The 21,604-nt window shown below is 41.8% G+C and overlaps 1 protein-coding gene across 1 annotated transcript; it reads right to left on the reverse strand.

Annotated features, from left to right (window-relative positions):
- Positions 1-4,295: 4,295 nt before the first annotated feature.
- MANSC4 (MANSC domain containing 4) lies at positions 4,296-14,217 on the reverse strand. Its single transcript, XM_003906157.5, has 3 exons — positions 13,422-14,217; positions 8,955-9,089; positions 4,296-5,020 (listed from the first exon to the last, which is right to left on the reverse strand). The coding sequence occupies exons 1-3, from the start codon at positions 13,648-13,650 to the stop codon at positions 4,404-4,406; spliced, it is 981 nt and encodes a 326-aa protein (XP_003906206.2). The 5' UTR covers positions 13,651-14,217; the 3' UTR covers positions 4,296-4,403.
- Between the last annotated feature and the right edge of the window lie 7,387 nt (positions 14,218-21,604).

Genomic DNA, 21,604 nt, shown 5'->3' on the forward strand with positions numbered 1-21,604 from the left:
TACAGACTTTTTTTTTTTTGAGAAGCTGGACCCAGTGGCTCATGCCTGTAATCCCAGCGCTTTGGGAGGCCAAGGTGGGAGTATTGCTTGAGGCCAGGTATTGGACACCAGTCTGGGCAACGAAGTGAAACACTGTCTCTATATAAGAAAAAAATTCCTGAGGCATGGTGGCACACGCCTAGCAACTTGGGAGGCTGAAGTGGGAGAACTGCTTGAGACCAGGAGTTCAAGGCTGCAGTGAACTATGATCACACTACTGCACTCGAGCCTGGGTGGCAGAACAAGAACTTGTCTCCAAAAAAGAAAAAGAAAAGGAAAAGGGAAAAAAAGAAAAAGAAACAAACAAACTGGACCCTGGGGTCCAGTTGATAACTAAGGCTAAGGTTGTGACACCCACCTAGGAAGTAACCATGAAATCTTTCCAATGTTGTCACATTTTTTTTTTTTTTTTTGGAGACAGGGTCTGCTCTGTTACAGCCCAGGCTGGAGTCTGGAGTGCAGTGGCACATTCATGGCTCACTGCAGCCTCAACCTCCTGGGCTCAACCGATGCTCCCACCTCAACCTCCCAAGTAGCTGGGACCTCCAGCTACTCCTAACCTCCCAAGTAGCACGCCACCACGCCTGGTTAAGTTTTTGTTTTTGTAGAGATGGGGTCTTGCTATGTTGCCTGGGTTGGTCTGATTGTTTCTTAATAAAATTTAAAATTTTACTCAGAAGTTTTCTTTTGTCTCTGGCTCCCAGTAAGAAAGTGGTTTCTAGTCTCAGTTTTGCTTCTTAACTGATCCTGGTCTGTTGTCTTCCCAGTCCAAATTTACTCAATTTATCTAATGGTCAAAAGGGCTGAAGAGGAAAAGGAATTTGTTTGTTTTCTTAGAAAGTAAATATGCTTTTCCCAAATTAAGATCATTTATATGAAATTATCAGCTTTAAGGAATGAGTAAAATTCTGAGAAGCCCCAAGGGGGAAAAAAAAGCGTTTTTAATTCTAGCAGCCCTAGTCTATTGGAAAACCTCTAAGCAATTCACATATACTTAAAAGTAATGATTTTTGGCAGTGGCTCATGCCTGTAATCCCAGCACTTTGGGAGGCAGGTGGATCACCTGAGGTCAGGAGTTCGAGACCAGCCTGGCCAACATGGTGAAGCCCTGTCTCTACTAAAAAATACAAAAATTAGTCGGGCGTGGTGGCAGGCACCTTAATCCCAGCTACTTGGGAGGCAGAGGCAGGAGAATCATTTGAACCTGGGAGGTGGAGGTTGCATTGAGCCAAGATCAAGCCACTTCACTCAAACCTGGGGGATGAGAGCAAGACTTCTCTCAAAAAAAAAAAAGTAATGACTTTCTAAATGGATGTACAAAAATGTATAAAGACAACTTACTAAATTATTTCTGTAAATATAATGTTAGGGTAATTTAAATCTTGCCTCCCCACCCCACCACCCCCTGCTTCAAATGGCATGGGTTTTGGCCAGGCGCAGTGGCTCACGCCTGTAATCCCAACACTTTGGGAGGCCGAGGTGGGTGGATCATGAGGTCAGGAGTTTGAGGCCAGCCTGGCTAACATGGTGAAAACCCGTCTCTACTAAAAATACAGAAATTAGCTGGGCATGGTGACGGGTGCCTGTAATCCCAGCTACTTGGAAGGGTGAGGCAGGAGAATCACTTGAACCCGGGAGGCAGAGGTTGCGGTGAGCCGAGATCGCACCATTGCATTCCAACCTGGGTGACAAGAGCAAGACTCTATCTCAAAAAAAAAAAAAAGAAAAAAATGCGTTTTTTTCCCCCCTAATGTATTAGGGAAGAAATTAAAGAAATTTATAACAATTTTATGAATTATTACAAATTAAGGTAAATTGATTTTTTTTTTTTTTTTTTTTTGAGACAGAGTCTTACTCTGTTGCCCAGGCTGAAGTGCTGAGGCATTATCTTGGCTCACTGCAACCTCTGCCTCCTAGGCAGCCTCAACCTCCCAGGCTCAAGCAATCCTCCCAATGCAGCCGTCCAAGTAGCTGGGACTACAGGTGTGTGCCACAATGCTTGGCTAATTTTTTAATTGATTATTTATTTATTTAAGACAAGGCCTCACTGTTGCCCAGGCTGGAGTGAGGTGGCACATTCATGACTCACTGCAGCCTTGACCTCCAGAGCTCAAGTGATCCTCCCACCACAGCCTCCCAAGTAGCTGAAACTACAGGGACGCACCACTGCACCCAGCCAATTTTTGTATTTTTTGTAGAGACGGGTTCTTGCCATGTTGCTCAGGCTGGTCTCAAGCTCCTAGGTTCAAGCGATCCTCCTGCCTCAGCCTCCCATAGTGCTTGGATTATAGGTATGAGCCATCATGCCTGGCCTTTTGATTAAATTTTAAAATCAGACTTTTAATTGTGGTTAGTATTCAACTGCAAGAGATTTTATATTTTTCTTTTCTATTAAAAGAAAGAGTCATTCTCTTTTTCTACCCAGTATTAATACCAGGGAAAGAAAAGGAAATATAAGCCACTGGACTTAGAAAAATTTGGGTTTTCTTTTTCTTTTGAAATCAAATGTTTTATTTTTATGGATTTAGGGGTACAAGTGCAGTTGTGTTACATGAATGTATTGTGTAATGGTGAAATCTGGACATTTAGTGTACCCATGGGCAATTTGTTTTAACATACGAGGGAACAGTACTATTTTATAAGTGTTATAAATAGGATTTCCCCTTATTTATTTATTTATTTATTTTTTTTTTTTTCCCGACAGAGTCTCACTGTTGCCCAGGCTGCACTGCAGTGGCGCAATCTCAGCTCATTGCAACCTCTACCTCCCAGGTTCAAGTGATTCTCCTACGTCATCCTCCCAAGTAGCTGGGATTACAGGCACGTGCTACCCACGCCCGGCTAATTTTTGTATTTTTAGTAGAGACAGGTTTTTGCCATGTTGGCCAGGCTGGTCTCGAATTCCTGACCTCAGGTGATCCTCCCACCTCGACCTCCCAAAGTGCTGAGATTACAGGCGTGAGCTGTGCCCAGTAACTGTGCCCAGCCCCTCATTTATTATTTATGCTTATTAGCTATCTTTTAATATCTGTTCTCACATTAAAAACAGGTTTCGGGAATGAGAAGAGGGGCCTACAAAGCTTAAGTTTCTTAGAGACTTGAACTACAGTATTCCACACTTAAAAGTCTTCTAAGATTTAGGGGGTAAATCTGGTGTAAGATTGGGACAGAACTGAAACACCCAGAGCTAATCTTTACACCTAGGAAAACAGAATGTATACAAGTGAGGGCTGTAACTAAAACTAAAACTCCTAAGCTTTATTCAACAGAAATCAACACAGAAAGCTCAAAGAGCTCCGTAGCACAATTACTGAAAGGAAGATGAAGATGGGTTGGAATTGAGAAGGATTAATCAGTTGAAAGTAGAAAGCTAGATTAAAGTCAGGAAGCATTTGCTTATGCGTTAGTAACTGTTAGTAACTGTGTTATTTTGCTCAAATTACTGCATGATCGTATTACTATACGTGACAATAATTTGACCTTGACTGGGAGGCAAATATGATGATATTGTGTTTTCTTCCTGGTATTGTTTTTTTTTGTGGTTTTTGGGAAAACATACACTTTTGGTCTAACAGTGATTTTGAACATGGACTTGAACCAGACTGCCTGTGTTTAATTAAGTCCTGACTTCACTACTTAATACTTGTGTGTCTTTAGGGAAGATGCTTAACCTCTCTTCACCTCAGTTGCCTCGTCTGTAAAATGTGATAATAGTATCATGGTTAACAGCAGGATACCCACCTCTCAGGGTTGGAAGGATTCAGTGAGTTCATGCCCCTAAAGCACTCAAACAGTGTGTCTCACTCAGTAACAACTGTAAGGATCAGAATTTTGCAACTCTGGCAGAGGGAACACTACTCAAAAAATAGAAATAACAACAAAAAAAGCATTATGTATACCAAGCATTAGCCTTTTTTTCTTTTTTTCACAGATTGGTAGGAGTGCGCATCGTATTTTTTCTTTTGAGACAGGGTCTGGCTCTGTTGCCCAGGCTGGCGTGCAGTGGTGCAATCACTGCTCACTGCGGCAGCAGTCCTCTCACCTCAGCCTCCTGAGTAGCTGGGACCACAGGTGCATCATGTTGCCCCATGTGCTTTTTTTTTTTATTTTTTATTTTATAGAGACAGGGTCTCACTATGTTTCCCAGGCTGGTCTCCAACTCCTGGGCTCAAGCAATTCTTCTGCCTTGGCCTCCCAAAGTGTTGGGATTACAAGTATGAACCACCACGCCCAGACCAATTTTTTTTCCCACTAAACTGCCCTTTCTTACACAAAACTAAAAATGATATCCTTTAAAGCATATAATCTTGCTACAGCTTTTACTATGAAGAGTTCTCCTTCACATGGTTACGATTTTTAATTTGCTAGGATCCTGATTTTCTCTGTCTCAGTTTATAGTGGCCCTGCTGCTTTCCACAGCATCCAGATGCCAGGATGACTATACAGTAGCCAAGGAAGATGACAGAGGTGCAAAGTGCCACAGAAACCGGCCAAGCCTTTGAAGTCACAGATACCTCATCTTCATTCGCAGATGTGTGGTTTCTGCTATTGTATCCTTTGGTTTTATTCAGGAATTGTTTGCTACTGTTGAGTAGGGGTGGAATAGGCATATGAGAAAGTTTTGTGTCTATGGGTACAAAGAAAGGAGAAATAGTCTTATTATCTGGATTGCTGATGAAATCAGTATTTGGTGACACCATATTTATCTTTGCGGTAATGGAGTCATTCAGGGAAGTAAATCTTGCCCAAAAATCTGTGGTTAATTCCTTAGAATAACTGGTGCTGTTTGTGTTTACAACCAAATCTTGATGTGTGGTTGAGGATGGAGCCTCTGTGGATGGCAGCATACCATTTATCATGGTGGTTTGTTTATCTAAATTCATAGCTTTTAGAATCCTTAGTCTGTCCCATCTCTTGGATGAAGAACGAGTATTGAGATATGTGGAAGATTGTTCGAAAACCAGCAAATCTGGATCTATACCTGAAAAATAAATAAGGCATCATTCATTTTATTTTTACTTTCAAAACAAAAACCTTAAAGCACAGTTTGGAGAAGGGATTGGCTTTTGCCACTATGAGTTACTGAACAAAGCTAAATTCACGTTCTACTACCACATTCTTCTCAAAGGTTTCCAAACATACTGGCTACATTTGAATTTATCTTAACTTTCTAAAACACTTTTTTTTAAATGAACAAATTTGACTACACCCAAGGAGAAGGCTTTGTGTCTGTCAGGGTTTTTGTACAATAGTGAGTGTTACTTTGAGAGCTGTAGAAACAGTGACCATTTGAGATACAATATAGCGTTTATTATTTATTTATTTATTTATTTTTTGAGACGGGGTCTTGCCCTATCACCCAGGCTGGAGTGCAGTGGTGCGGTCTCGGCTCACTGTAACCTCTGCCTCCCGGGTTCAAGCAATCCTCTCACCTCAGTCTCCTGAGTAACTAGGATTATAGGCGTGCGCCACCACGCCCAGCTAATTTTTTTTGTTGTTGTTGTTGTTGTTGTTTTTTGTAGAGATGGAGTTTTGCCATGTTGCCCAGACTGGTCTTGAACTTGTTAGCTAAAGCGATCCGCCCGCCTCGGCCTCCCAAAGTACTGGGATTATAGGCAGGAGCCACCACACCCAGCAATATAGTGTCTTTAAATCAAGTTAAGCAAAACAGGGCCTGAGAAGGGTGACTATAAGCAAAATCATGAGCAAAGCCTTAAGTCTCATCCCTTTTCGACCTCTGAGGGTCTTGCTTTGTCTTTAGTATTTTCTCCCTTGTATACTAACTCCTTTCCCTCTAACTTCAGACATGAACAAATACTGCTTTGTCTTTATACGAGAAGAGAAAAAACTGTCAACAGCTTTCCAATGGTCCCTGCTGGTGACTTCTCTCTCTCTCTCTCTCCCTCCCTCTCTCCGCGCGCAAACATGCCAGCATCCATTGCTTCTGAGGTAGTCAATTGTTTCTTTACTTCCTGATCACTCACGTCACCTTGCTTTGGCTTCTTTCTTGTCCTTGATGCTACCGGCCACCTTCTTGAATTCTTCTCCCATGACTCCCTGGACCTCGGACCCCCTTGGCATTTTCCCCCACTGCCTCTCATTTTTGCTTTCTTTTGCTGGTTCTCTTGTACAATCTCACTGCTTGTGTGGTTTCCATCATCTTCAGTCCTTGGTTTTCAGATGTATTTTCTCTTCACTACCCCCTCCCCTCCAACACACACAAAGAGATCATGCTCAATTGGCACCACTACATCAATGGCATTGAAACCCATATCACTATGTTTTCCCCTCTTTCTTGAGTTCTGATCTCATTTATCCAGTCTTCTATTGGAGGTTTCCATCTGGACCTCTTACATCATCTCTTAATATGCCCAAAGCCAAAATTATTATCTCTGCCTCCTTGTCTCCTTCATTGGCATCATCATTCTTCCATCACCCACACTGAAATCTGCACTGTGATTTTTTTTTTTTTTTTAAGAGACAGCTGTCAGTCAGGCTGGAGTGTGATCATGCAATCATAACTAACTGTAACCTTGAGCTCCTGGGCTCAAGTGATCCTTCCACCTCAGCCTCATGAGTACCTGGGACCAACCACAGGCACACAGCACCTTGCCTGGCTAATTTTTTTTGTAGAGATGGGGGTCTCTCTATGTTGTTCAGGTTGGTCTCGAATTCCTGGACTCAAGCGATCCTCCTGTCTCAGCCTCCCAAAGTGCTGGAATTACAGGCGTGAGTCACTGCACTTGGGCCTGCAAAGTGATTTTGACTCCAATCACTTCATTTCCTCTCATTAAAAAGGTGACTAAGTCCTTATTCAACCTTCCCAATGCTCTGATAATTATCCCTTCTCTTCATTTTTTTTTTTTTTTTTTTTTTTTTTGAGACGGAGTCTCGCTGTGCTCCCAGGCTGGAGTGCAGTGGCCTGATCTCGGCTCACTGCAAGCTCCGCCTCCCGGGTTCACGCCATTCTCCCGCCTCAGCCTCCCAAGTAGCTGAGATTACAGGCGCCCGCCACCACGCCCGGCTAGTTTTTTGTATTTTTAGTAGAGACGGGGTTTCACCATGTTAGCCAGGATAGTCTCGATCTCCTGACCTCGTGATCCACCCGCCTCGGCCTCCCAAAGTGCTGGGATTACAGGCTTGAGCCACCGCGCCCGGCCCCCTTCTCTTCATTTCAACTACAGTCACTTTGTGCAGACTTTAATGCTTCCCTGACTAGATTTTCTAATCTGTACCTGCATATAAGTGTGGACTAGGACAAACAGATATCACTTCACATGTTTTTTCATTAAATGCCCTTGTTGTCTCTTTCAGACAAAGTCAAACCAAAACTCTACTCTGTCCATGGCCCTTATGATACCTGTCCCTACCTTATCTTAGCCATATTTTCATTGCAATTACATGTCTCCTTATTGTGTCCAGACCTGTTTGCTTACTCTCCTGTAGCATAATATAGAACTCATCTTCTTCTGCCTGCCTTCTTCCATGAACCGGCTCTGAATACACTGACTTTCACTAGCCTCCCCTTCTTTGAAACTTTGCACTGAGACAGCTTCACACATTTCTGTATTTAGTTGTGTCTTAACACTAATTGTAAGATCTGTCACATCTACTAGATTATAAAGGACCTTGAGGGCAGAGATATGGCTGCGATCTTCCACAGTGTTTTTTTTTTTTTTTTTTTTTTTTTTTTGAGACGGAGTCTCGCTCTGTAGCCCAGGCTGGAGTGCAGTGGCCGGATCTCAGCTCACTGCAAGCTCCGCCTCCCGGGTTCACGCCATTCTCCGGCCTCAGCCTCCCGAGTAGCTGGGACTACAGGCGCCCGCCACCTCGCCCGGCTAGTTTTTTGTATTTCTTAGTAGAGACGGGGTTTCACCGTGTTAGCCAGGATGGTCTCGATCTCCTGACCTCGTGATCCGCCCGTCTCTGCCTCCCAAAGTGCTGGGATTACAGGCTTGAGCCACCGCGCCCGGCCCACAGTGTTGATTCTAGCCTGGAGCATCAGGTGTTCAATACATACAAATTGATAAGAAATTTATCTCCTTTGCATTTTGATGGCAAAAATCTCTTCTTTTATGGTCAGTAATTTACACCCTGAGATTACATAAATGGGCACAAAACACTTATATTTCTAAAATAAAATACACTGGTTATCTTGGGACCAATGATATGCTAATGTATGTTAGCACACGGTGGTAAGTTTCCCTGAACGTGACATCCCTCTTTTCAGAATCCTGTATGCAGTGTTCATTGGACCTCAGAACTGCCATTTAGCATGTTCTTTATCTCCTAGTGGCACCCTCAGCCACTGCAGGAGAAACGCTTTTCTTTTTTTTTTTCGAGACAGAGTCTTGCTCTGTCACCAGGCTGGAGTGCAGTGGTGTGATCTCAGCTCACCGCAACCTCTGTCTCCCAGGTTCAAGTGATTCTCCTGCCTCAGTCTCCTGAGTAGCTAGGACTACAGGCACATGCCACCACGCACAGCTAATTTTTGTATTTTTGGTAGAGACAGGGTTTCACCATGTTGGCCAGGATGGTCTCGATCTCTTGACCTCGTGATCTGCCCGCCTTGGCCTCCCAAAGTGCTGGGATAACAGGCATGAGCCACTGTGCCCGGCTGAGAAACCCTTCCTTTAGCTTTACTAAGAGTTCTTGAGATTCATGAAATACAGTGGGTAAGCTCTTGTTCAATCATGTATCATTTATAATCTGGAGTGAACTAATTGCTAAACATTAAACTAAAGAGAATTTTCTTTCAGTTTTCCATCCTAGATATGCAAAATTTTTCCAAAGTTCACTGGAAATAATGATTCTAGGGACTCACATATGACTGTTGCCAGCCAGTTTCTCAGCTATATGCCTCTACTAGAGTATTGCCAGCATTCTTTAAAAGTCTTGAAATATGTAATCATTACCATCTGTTATGTTGTACAAAATGGCACTGGTTCCAGGCTCTAATATGCAGCTCTCCAGTGTTGGGCAGTGAACATGGAGGCAGTTGATATTGTCATGAATAGGATCGTGGTAGAAGACAGCCAGGTTACAGGAAACTGAAAGGGAAACAAGCAAAGTACATCTCTGGATGGTCTCAATTTCCACCAGTTTCATGAACTCTGAGTAACTTATATTTGTTTCAGGAATACTGGATTAACAGTATTTTTCAGGGCAATGTGCAGACATTTTGCAGAACATTTATAAACTATTGTAACTGCTTCTGTGAATATGGAAAATACTTTAAAAAAAAATTTTTTTTGAGACAGGGTCTCGCTCTGTCACTCAGGCTGGAGTGCAATGGTGCGATTACAGCTCAGTGCAGCCTAGACCTTCCGGGTCCAAGCAATCCTTCCACCTCAGTCTCCCAAATAGCTGGGACTAGAGGCCCCCATCACCATGCTGGGCTAATTTTTGTATTTTTTGTAGAGGCAGGGTTTCACCACGTTGCCCAGACTTGTCTCAAACTCCGGAGCTCAAGCCATCTGCCTCCCGCAAAGCTGGAATTACAGGGAGGGGCCATCCCACCCAACCAGAAAATGCCTTTTTAAAGAAAATACAGATTTTCTCAAAGTAATCTTTCATACTTTCCATCCCATACAGGATATTTGGAATCATTCATTATTTCCTGGTCCCAGAATTTCGTGTTCATGAAAAGTTAGATTAGCTACAAAAACCTCTGGGGGCCCGGCGTGGTGGCTCATCCCTGTAACCCCACCACTTTGGGAGGCTGAGTGGGGCAGATCACCTGAGGTTAGGAGTTTGAGACCAGCCTGACCAACATGGAGAAACCCAGTCTCTACTAAAAACACAAAATTAGCCAGGCGTGGTGGCGCATTCCTGTAATCCCAGTTACTTGGGAGGCTGAGGCAGGAGAATTTCTTGAACCCGGGAGGTGGAGGTTTCAGTGAGATCGCGCCATTGCATTCCAGCCTGGGCAACAAGAGCGAAACTCCGTCTCAAAAACAAAACAAAACAAAACAAAAAACCCTGGGGATTTACACATCAGGTTTCTAGGCACAGTGTCCTCTCAGAATACTAAGGGGCTGGGGGTCACCAGAGAAAGAAATAGGAAAATACAAGGACAAATGCTGTAAAGAAGAGGGAGTAGTGGGAAGGGCAAAAGAGTAATACGTGAACGGCCCAGATGGTGGAAAGGCCACAGGCTGTGTGAGCATCACCTTGCCCTGACTGCAGGTGTGCACTCTCCCCAGATGTAAAACCACATCCAAAGAAAAGCCTAATCAGTGTCATTTAAAGAGGCAGGGACTGGACAGGCAGAGATGCTAGCAGGTAGAATTCTAGCAGGTGGGGACACACTACTGGCTCATGCTGTCTTTCCTTCTCTAAGCAAATTTGCTTTTTAAAACATGCTCTCTGGCCAGGCGCAGTGGCTCACACCTGTAATCTCAGCGCTTTGGGAGGCCAAGATGGCGGATCACTTGAGGTCAGGAGTTCGAGACCAGCCTGGCCAACTTGACAAAACATCGTCTCTACTAAAAAAACAATTACAAATATTGGCTGGGCGTGGTGGCACGCACCTGTAACCCCAGCTACTCAGGAGGCTGAGGCACGAGAATCACTTGAACCCAGGAGGCGGAGGTTGCAGTGAGCTGAGATTGCGCCACTGCACTCTGGCCTGGGCAAAAGAATAAGACTCTGTCTCAAAAAAAAAAAAAAAAAAAATGAAGAAGAAGAAGAAGAAAAAGAAAAAGAAAATGTTCTCTGACAGAGGAAGAGAAGACTTAAAAAGAAAAAAATTTCCTTACTTCTGGAAAATCTGAAACAGATTTGTGTAATGCAAATCTTCAGTCTACCCTCACAAAAGTGCAACATAGATTTTACTTCTGCTACAGTGCAGTAGAGACCATGTGATATGAAATATCCATTGGCCAAAAGGTATCAACTTTTTTTTTTTTTTTTTTTTTTTTTCAGTCACCCAGACCGGAGCAAAGTGGTGCAATCTCGGCTCAATGCAACTTCTGCCTCCTGGGTTCAAGTGATTCTCCTGCCTCAGCCTCCTGAGTAGCTGGGATTACAGGGGTGCACTACCACACCTGGTTAATTTTTGTATTTTTGGTAGAGACGGATTTCACCATGTTGTCCAGGCTGCTCTCAAACTCCTAACCTCAAGTGATCTGCCTGCCTTGGCCTCCCAAAGTGCTGGGATTACAGGCATGAGCTACCCGCCAAGGTATCAACCTCTTTAATAAAATAAGATTACAGAGGGCTAGCGTCTGATCACCAGACCTCAAAGCATGCCTAAAGCTGTGGATCTGCTGCTTGCAGAACCTGTACTGCTTTTGTGTAAGGTGAACTGTGAGGAGTTACATCTCCATCGTTACTTCTAGGACATCCTCATGTTGCTGCACTCTATTTTCCAGGAGAAAGAATAAGACAAAAATTAGTTAATAATACATTGCTAATACATTACACATTACAAATACATTCCCTGAGAACTGTGCTGTAAAGTTGAAGGGAAAGAAAAACTATTCAAACTTAAGACTTTTAAATTTCTGATGAGAAAGTAGTTGATTCTGCAGAGGACAACTTTGAAACGTGTTTTACATTCTTTGTATACATTTCAGCATCCCAGCTCTGAGCAGGATTGTGGCATTTTAAAGTTATGGCTTCCAGCTAATAACTGGAATGTGCCTTCCTGTTTTTCTCGTTCTGAAGGAAGAAAGTCACAACTGGGAAGTTACAGGGGCTCTAAAATCATGGGATTGCCCTGTATGCTTACAGTATCCCCGACAGTCCAAAGGCCAGAGCTTCTCTGCTGTGGAGTCAGGTAAATTCATGCTAAGGGAAAATGCAAAAAAATGTACTGCCCCTCCGCCGTCTCCTCTCAGTGAAGACTTATGGGAGTTAGAAGCATCTGGAAGGTGGAAATCTGGATTGGCTATCTTTTCAAAAAGATTTCCTCGTATTAAATTAATTATTGTAGCTCCAATTTTCATCTCAAAAATCTTACATACATAATCTTACACACACAAAAATCTTACATAATTGGGCAAGAGGCATTGGAAGTTAACAAGTTGATACGGATCCATGGAAAGAAAGTGTGGAACAACCAAGGGAATTATTTTAAAGTGCCGTGCTGCTTTTACTGTTTCTTTTCAAGTAGCTTTAAAATCTTGGAAAAATGAAAAAGAAATGAAAGAAGTCTTTAGGCAATTATAACTTGAAATCCTGCAATAATAAAATAAACATTCCTAATTGCAGGTCTTGATCATATTATATGGATGAAGTCTACATGCAGATTCCATATGACAGACAAAACATTTATGAGGAATATTTGGAAATATGAGTTTGGGGTGGGTATTTGACATATATCTCCCTATTTCTTTCAAAACATGAATCACACTCTAAATTCTTTTTTAATACATTCCACATTTGGTAAACCCAAGTCAGCACATTTTAGTTTTTGTGTGTGTGTGTGTGTGTGTGTGTGTGTGTGACAGAATCACACCAGCATAAGGCAGTGCCCTCTGTTTTAACCTTTACAAGGAAAGTAATCTTTTTATTATTTATTTATTTATTTTGAGACGGGAGTCTCACTCTGTTGCCCAGGCTGGAGTGCACTGGTGCGATCTTGGCTCACTGCAACCTCTGCCTCCCGGGTTCAAGCAGTTCTCCTGACTCAGTCTCCCGAGTAGCTGGGATTACAGGTGCCTGCCACCACCGCTGGCCAATTTTTGTATTTTTAGTAGAGAGGGGGTTTCACCATGTTGGCCAGGTTGGTCTCCAACTCCTGACCTTAGGTGATCCACCCACCTTGGCCTCCCAAAATTCTGAGATTACAGGCATGAGCCATTGCACCTGACTCAGCACATAAAAAAAATTTGATATGATACTAATATCACCAAAATGTACTTTGAAAGGGAAATTATAATAAATATTTGACTGGGTGCAGTGGTTCACATCTGTAATCCCGGCACTTTGGGAGGCTGAGACAGGAGGACCGCTTGAGTCCAGGTGTTTGAGACCAGCCTAGGCAATATAGTGAGACTCTGCCTCTAAACATTTAAAATAAAATGAGAAATAAATATTTTAAAAATCATATATATTTTGAGCTGTAAAAATATTGTAAATTAACCTTGGGAGAAATATTTTCATTTAGCATTTTGGTGAAGAAAAGAGGATTCTGTTTCCTGTAGGTTCTATTGAATTTTGGGTCATTATTAGATATGTAAATAGAGCCTGCTCTGGCCCAGACTGTGAAATCAGTTTCACTGGCTCTTTTTCCTCTACCTCTCTCTCCCACACCCCAGGGCATCTTCTCTAGTCCTTTACAACTGTTTACTGGCCTCTGCCTAGGACTCCTCACTTAGGGCTTCATCCTTGGAAGTTTCGTCTTATTTTTGCCCAAGCATATCATGAATACTTACCATCCTTCCGAAGACAGCAGCTCCTACTGCACTTCTGGCCAGTGCTTTCAGAATAATACTTCAAGAACTGGGCTCCCAGCTTCTGAGACTCCTCCAGATCGATTAGAAGACCTGGGAAGCGACGGATCCAGCAGTCTCTGTAAAAAACTGTGGGTGAGCAGAGAGAGTCTGACGTCCGCCCCATGCTTAGGAGCAATATCACGTTAACTGCTACCACTGCCACATGCATTTTTCCTGTATGAAGGAAGACTCGAAGATAAGTCTGATTTCCAGACAGAAGCTGAATTACCGGAGTTTAGGACAGTCTCTGGAATGTCAGAGGTGTTAAGGGAGAGCTTCCTTGGAGCTTTTCTGGAGAGTCACTTTCTAGAAAAATAAGACCACTCTTTGACTGCATATTGATTTTTCTTTTGTTTCTTCCCGAGCCCCAGGTGAACATTTGATTTGCTGGCATTCTTTCTGAACACTTTCCAGGCTATTTCAATCCCCTGTCCCTTAGCATCTTAAGACGTGCATTCTCTTTTCTGCTTTTCTTCTTTCTCTGAAAGTGAATAGTCACAGACACCTTTTGCTAAGTAAATATAAAGACAAGTGGAAACCTTAGTCAAGAGGCTTTCTGAGGGAAACAATAAGTTAGTCACTTGACGTCAGATAAAGGAAGTATCCGTTTCATCATAAACAAGACATGATTTTGTGAGGGCACCTCTGTTTGATTTTTAAAGAACTTGTAACTGCAGACTGTTTTTTTTAAAAAATCATCTATATTTCTTTGAATTTAAGTTCTGACATTCAGGTTCACTAAAAAAATTTTTTTGCACTGGTTTGGGTTTTCACTCTGACTTAAAAAAAAACCCTGGCCAAGCACAGTGGCTCACACCTGTAATCTCAACACTTTGGGAGGCCGAGGTGGGAGATTGCTTGAGCCTGGGAGGTAGACGTTGCAGTGAGCCGAGATGACACTACTGTACTCCAGCCTGGGTGACAGACGGAGACCCTGTCTCAGAAAAACCAAACCAAACAAACAGAAAACACTAGGAAAATGGTGAAATGTTTTAAAATTTCTAAATAGTAATAAAATCATTTCAATTGCAATGCCCGAACATTTGAAAAGGCAGTGAAAATGAACTCTTGCTTTTGTGAAAGTTATGGGTTTCATATCCTGTGACATCCAAGGTGACAAATTAGTTCAAAGCATAAAACTGTTGCTTTTTTCTATCCAATTTTATATGAAGCATTAGTGATAATCAGCTTTTGGCACAAAGCACTCTATTGTTTCTTTTAAAAAAGAAACTTTCTAATCTGTGATCTGTATTTCTTTTATACCTTTTTATACAATGACTCATTCACCTTCTTGACACAAAAATCGTTAGCATTCTTTGAACATTCATCTCTTCACCTGTTTCCTAATAATAGTCAGTCTAGTTGTTACATATCTTTTTATGTTTAGAAACATATAATAATTGATAATGAAAAGGAAAGTAGTTAAGACTGAATAGCTTTAAATATGAAACACTTCATTTTCTTCTGAGCAAAAATTATATTATGCACTAACTCCTAACCTTGCCTAAGCCACACAGAATACACAAAATGATAAATATTTCATTCTAATGAACTTCGTATAGAAAGCAAATTTCAGTTGCTTACCTGCAAAGACTCAGACGATTCCATCTGATCAAAGGGATAGGGAAGAGAGGTTTTATAATGGCAAAGGAAGGAAGAGAAAGGATGAGTAACAAAAAATTACTCTCAATATTTTATGAGATTCCATGGTGATTTCTCTTAGAAAATGCCCTCGAGACATAAACAGGAAGGTCTACTCTCTAATCTTATGATCTTCAAGTCTTTGAGTCATATTAAATATAGGTTCTTTTGTGTGTTACCTAATTCCTTGAAGTTCTTGTGTTCCTTTCAGGGATAATGGAATGAGCCACAGTTGTTTAACCCTTTTGCTGTCAGAGTATATTTAAATAAAGATCAAAGTTTCATTTTAAAGGATCTACAAGTCTTGGCCAGGTAGGGTGACTAATGCCTATAATCCCAGCACTGTAGGGAGGCTGAGGCAGGAGGATTGCTTGAGCCTAGGAGTTCGAGACCAGCCTGGGTAACATAGGGAGACAGGGTCTCTACTAAATAAATAAATAAATAAAGCCTTGCAGGGGCTGGTGCTATTAAGAAACAAAAAACAAACAAACAAACAAAGGACCTACAAGTCTCAATGTAAAAGCATGCTTTAAACTTTTTTAAAGTTTTTTTTTGGAGATTGCATAAAGTCTGGAAATGGATAATTTCTTGGGGCCAAGTATTTTAAAAAGAAATGGTAGAAACTGGAAGGCAGAGGTTGAGGGAGGCATCCATAACAATCTCAAAACTTGTCCCTGTGCGCTGAAATTGCAGAAACCAGGAAGCAATGCAACTGAATCAAAAGTTGTTATAAGGCCTTGTTATCAAATACCTAGAAACTCTACACTGTTGCAATGTGGAATACATTATATTTCTTTCCAATAGGGTGCTCTTGCTATGCAGAGGGGTTCACAAATGTGATCTGTACTTTAAAAGTCACTTATCTCTCCCAACAGCCTGATTCAGTAGCTGTTGAGTGGACAGTGGCCTTCTTATTTTTACAGGAGTCCCAGGTGATTTCCTAAGATGTTTAGGAAACACTGATATAGATAGATGACTGAAATAAATGGAAGTTTTACCTAAACAAGAAGGCTCAACTTGAATTAACTAGAGCCGTCTTAAGACCATGTACTACTTTTATCTCATTTAAATCACTCCATAAGCTTTGATGAAAGGAAGACACTTCAGTTTCGCTTGTTAAAAAACAGAAATAGGACAGGCGTGGTGGCTCACGCCTGTAATCCCAGCACTTTGGGAGGCTGAGATGGGCGGATCACTAGAGGTCAGGAGGTGGAGACAAATGTGGCCAATATGGTGAAACCTCATCACTACTAAAAATACAAAAATTAGCCGGGTGTGGTGGTGCATGCCTGTAATCGCAGCTACTCAGGAGGCTGAAGCAAGAGAATCACTTGAATCTGGGCACTCCAGCCTGGGAGACACAGCAAGGCTCTGTCTCAAAAAAAAAAAAAAAAAAAAAAAAAAAAAAAAATCCAGAAATAAAGTTGTGTTAGGAATATTGAGAAACTGAAAAAACAAAGAGAAATAATTTTTAAATGGTAGTGAAGTAATAGCATAGCTTTAGTAAATTCAAGACATTTGGAAAACAGTCGATATTTCACCTTTATTTATTTATTTACTTACTTACTTACTTACTTTTTGAGACTGAGTCTCACCCTGTGGCCCAGGCTTGAGGGCAGCGACGCAATCTTGGTTCACTGCAAGCTCCGCCTACCGGGTTCAAGCAATTCTTACATCTCAGCGTCCCGAGCAGCTGGGATTACAAAAATGCAGCACCATGCCTGGCTAATTTTTGTATTTTTAATAGAGATGGGGTTTCACCATGTTGGCCAGGCTGCTCTTAAACTCCTGACCTTAAGTGATCTGCCTGCCTCAGCCTCCCAAATTGCTGGGATTACAGGCGTGAGCACCGTGCCTGGTCACCTTTATTTTAAAATTGCTAGTTGCTTTATTTACTTATGTTTCCGTTTCATTTGCTGATAAAATTAATAAAAATTATTTTTTAAAAATGGTACCTGAAAACTTTAAATGTAATTTTTTCTTTAAAAATGTTTTTGCTTCTATTAAATTGACATATGGTCACTTTAATTCAAATCATGTAGAAAAATACAAAAAGAGGAACTTTCAAGCACTTACCATCTTAATAAACATCTTTCTGGATATTGCTATTTGACATATGAACTGTCAAAATACAAAATTACAACAAATTTAGTTTAAAGATCTTAATTGACTTTTATTTGTGATTCCAGAATAGGGCAACATCTCATTCTATAAAATCCAATCAACTGAGCAGAGGAGGTGGCTTTGTTGATGGAAAAGACCTGATGAAAGCAGAAATAGAAAATAAAAAGCAGGGGCCGGGCATGGTGGCTCACGTCTGTAATCCCAGCACTTTGGGAAGCTGAGGCGTGTGGATCACGAGGTCAGGAGATCGAGACCATCCTGGCTAACACAGTGAAACCCCGTCTCTACTAAAAATACAAAAAAACTAGCCGGGCGTGGTGGCGGGCACCTGTAATCCCAGCTACTCGGGAGGTTGAGGCAGGAGAATGGCGTGAACCCGGGAGGCAGAGCTTGCAGTGAGCGGAGATCGCGCCACCGCACTCCAGCCTGGGCGACAGAGCCAGACTCCCGTCTCAAAATAAATAAATAAATAAATAATAAAAAGATTACTTTCCTTGTAAAGGTTAAAGCAGAGGGCACTGCCTTATGCTGTTAAAAGCGGCCTGTCTGGGGATATGGTTATTATCTCTCTCCTGGGTTTTTCAGAGATCAGATACAGATCTTGGTTCGCACTTGGTGGCATCATGGAACATCACCATGAGTAACTCCATTTTGGTTTCATCTGTGGGGCTAGTGCAGGAGCTCAGTTCAAACCAGTGGTCTTGGCTGGTGCAGTGGCTCACACCTATAATCCCCACACTTTGTAAGGTCGAAGAGGGAGAATTGCTTTGAGCCAGGAGTTTTGAGATCAGCCTGGACAACACAGGGAAAGCCTGTCTCTACAAAATTAAAAAAAATTAGCCAGGTTGAGGTGGGGCCCATGAGGTTGAGGCTACAGTGAGCTGTGGTTGTGCTACTGCACTCCAACTTGGGCAACAGAGCAAGACCCTGTTTCAAATAAATAATAAACAAACCAATGGTCTACACATTTTATTTATTTTTAAATTTATTTTTAAATTTTTTTTGTAGAGACGAGGTCTCACTATGTTGCCCAGGCTGGCCTCAAACTCCTGGCCTTATGCAATCCTCCTGCGTTGGCCTCCCAAAGTGCTGGGATTACAGGAATCAGTCACTGCACTGGCCTCCTATAAATTTTATTTAACAGTATATAGGTTTACATAAATGAAATCATACTGTTCCAAAATCTGTTTTTTAAAAAACTTAATGTAACAGTATATTTTTCAGCTGGGCATGGTGGCTCATGCCTGTAACCCCAGCATTTTGGGAGGCCGAGGTGGGTGGATTACCTGAGGTTGGGAGTTCAAGACCAGCCTGGCCAACATGGTGAAACCCCGTTTCTACTAAAAATACAAAAATTAGCCAGGCATGGTGGCAGACACCTGTAATCCCAGCTAGTTGGGAGGCTGAGACAGGAGAATGGCTTGAACCCAGGAGGCCGTGGTTGCAGTGAGCTGAGATCACACCACTGCACTCCAGCCTGGGCAATAAGAGCGAGACTCTGTCTCAAAAAAAAGTATGTTTTTCAGTGATCCTAAAGAAAGATCTACACAAAAACTTCTAATGGCTCTTTGGTATTTCATTCTACCATACCAAAATTTACTCTGCACTTCAGCTTCCTCAGCTGTAAAATATAAAAACAGTACTGTAATCCATGTAAAGCACTTACAATAGTGCCTGGCACATACTAAACACTCAATACATGTTAGCTACTATTATTATACATTATGTTGTTTTCCAATTTTTTGTTACTAAAAGCAATACTGTGATAAACATCTTGTGCTAAGATTTTTTTCTACTTGCTATTTCAAAAGGGACATTTTCCATAAATTCTTTAAAAAATGACCTACTTCAGCTGGGTGCGGTGGCTTATGCCTGTAATCCCAGCACTTTGGGAGGCTGAGGAGGGAGCATCACTTGTGCCCAGGAGTTCAAGACCAGCCTGGACAACATGATGAAACCCCATCCCCACAAAAAATGTAAGAATTAACCGGGCATAGTGGCGCATGCCTGTAAATCTCAGCTACTTGGGAGGCTGAGGTGGGAGGAGCACTTGAACATGGGAGGCTCCTTGGAGGAGCACTTGAACCTGGGAGGCTTCATTGAGCCATAATAGTGACACCACACTCCAGTCTTAATGGCATAGTGAGACCCCTTCTCAAAAAAATAAAAAATAAAAATTACCTAACTCTATTTGACCTAACTCTTTGTAAAACTGTTTTACAGATAGTACCACAAAGCCAGTTTTTATTATCCAAAGATCAGTCAATAACAGATCTATAAAATTATACCTCCAGTTATATAAAACGGTATTTTCAAGAGGCCTAGAAATAAATTTAGGTCTTTTTAAAATAAAGGAGTTTATATTGCTCTGACATTGCTTTTCTAGCTTAACAGAAAACTTACTGTGTAATTTATTAAAATGATTTGATCATTTAAGATGCTCCCAATCCTAAATAATGTTATTATCATATTGGGAGCCAAAAAACTCACAAGATCAATGCCCAGTATTGTGAGACTAACACCCCAGACTCCCTGTCCAACCTCATCTTACCCTGATAATGTTACTGTGCTTGAATTGCCTTTCTAATGCACATCATTCTTTGAGCATGATTTTTTTGGTCTGTTTTAAAAAGGCAAGAAAATACCAGCCTGAGGCATATCTATGACGGCTGGGAAACAAAAGCATCCATTGGTGAAAGATTCAAGAGACAGAGGAGAGACTGAGAGCCTGTTCTTTGTGGCTGACCCACTGAATCTGGCATTGTTGCCAGTTGAGGCATAGATAAATCGTAGGTCTAAGCCTCTTTGATACAGGAGGTGCCTCCCAGCAAAATTCCGCAGCCTGATGCTTAATACTGGATGTTATACTCTACCATCCCAAAGAAGCTGCTAAATCCATGATCACCCACTCCACCTCCTGCTCCAAAGCTTATCGTGTCTCACTGCACCCTCATAGAGAATGGAAGTGTGAAGGGTTGATGTGAAAATGGAGTTTTATCAGTAATGATTTAAAGGCCAGGTGAAACAAGGTGAAGAGATGAATGTTTTTTATAGAATCCAAGAAAACAACTGAGTAAGTCATAGATCCATTTTTATTTCCTTTATTTTTTTCCAGGGAGGCCAGAATCTACTAGACCATTTTCGATGTCTTTTATTTTTTAGTTCCTTATTCCCAGCATTATTATAAAGAAAATAGGCCAGACACACTAGTGCTTTGAGAAGCCAAGGCCAAGGCAGCAGGATCACTTGGGGTGGCAGGATCCCTTGGGGCCAGGAGTTTGAGGTTAGCCTGGGCAATGTAGCAAGACCCTATCACTATGGGGAAAAAAAATGCATTTTTTGCCTGGCACGGTGTCTCACGCCTGTAATCCCAACAGCACTTTGGGAAGCCGAGGTGGGTGGATCACCTGAGGCCAGGAGTTCGAGACCAGCCTGACCAACATGGTAAAACCCCATCTCTACTAAAAATACAAAATTAGCCGAGCGTGGTGGCTGATGCCTGCAATCCCAGCTACCCGGGAGGCTGAGGCAGGAGAATCGCTTGAACTCGGGAGGCAGAGGTTGCAGTGAGTCGAGATCGCGCCATTGCACTCCAGCCTGGGCAATAGGAGCAAAACCCATCTCAAAAAAAAAAAAAAAAAAAAAATTTTCCTAAAAAATAAAAAGATAAACCTCCTTTCCAAAGTAATAATAATCTACAAAGTAAAAGATGACAACACCTCTCTGTGACGCAGCAAATTACATAGTAAGAACCACAAATGTAACCAAACTATGTTGAAAGGATCTCATGTTTCACCAATGACTTTCTTTAGTTCTCTGGTTTTTAACCCTTTCCCTTTCCCAACATAAAATGTTAGCATGGTAGGATGTACTTCTTTAAATACGGGAAATGTACTTATGAAGAAGATATTATTTAACAACCTGTCATTCAAGAAGAAAGCTGAAGTTTGTAAAAACAAACAAACAAACAAAACAAAACAAAAACCAAACACATATCCTCTCCAAGTTAAGGACTGTTTACCATAGGTGGTTCTCAAATCTTGGTTTGGGGGAAGTTTTCAAGGTTTTCTGTTTTTGTTTTGTAAGATAAGAGTGAACACACCCTCTGCTTCCTCTCAATCCTTCTCCCTTCTCCTACCCAAAGATAACCCTAACAGTATATTTCTCCCCCCACCCCCTTCCTTGGATGAATTCATGAGCAACACAAAAAGTCCTTCCTGTTATTATTTGGGGTGGGCCTTCTAATTGCAATGTTCACTGAGAGAACATAGGAAACAAGTGGTCGCTCTTTTCCGAGACGGAGTCTCGCTTTGTCACCCAGGCTGGAGTGCAGTGGCGCGATCTCGGCTTCCTGCAAC

Source organism: Papio anubis, chromosome 9 (assembly GCF_008728515.1).
Source record: "Papio anubis isolate 15944 chromosome 9, Panubis1.0, whole genome shotgun sequence".
Taxonomy (NCBI): Eukaryota; Metazoa; Chordata; class Mammalia; order Primates; family Cercopithecidae; genus Papio; species Papio anubis.

Coding starts and splice junctions, on each gene's coding strand:
- MANSC4 (XM_003906157.5), bottom strand. CDS start 13,650: ATGCATGTGGCAGTGGTAGCAGTTAACGTGATATTGCTCCTAAGCATG. Junction 9,090..13,421: donor CTGCTGTCTTCGGAAGGATG/GTAAGTATTCAT, acceptor TTTCCCTTTCAG/TTTCCTGTAACCTGGCTGTC. Junction 5,021..8,954: donor TTTGTACAACATAACAGATG/GTAATGATTACA, acceptor TTTATTTTTCAG/GTATAGATCCAGATTTGCTG.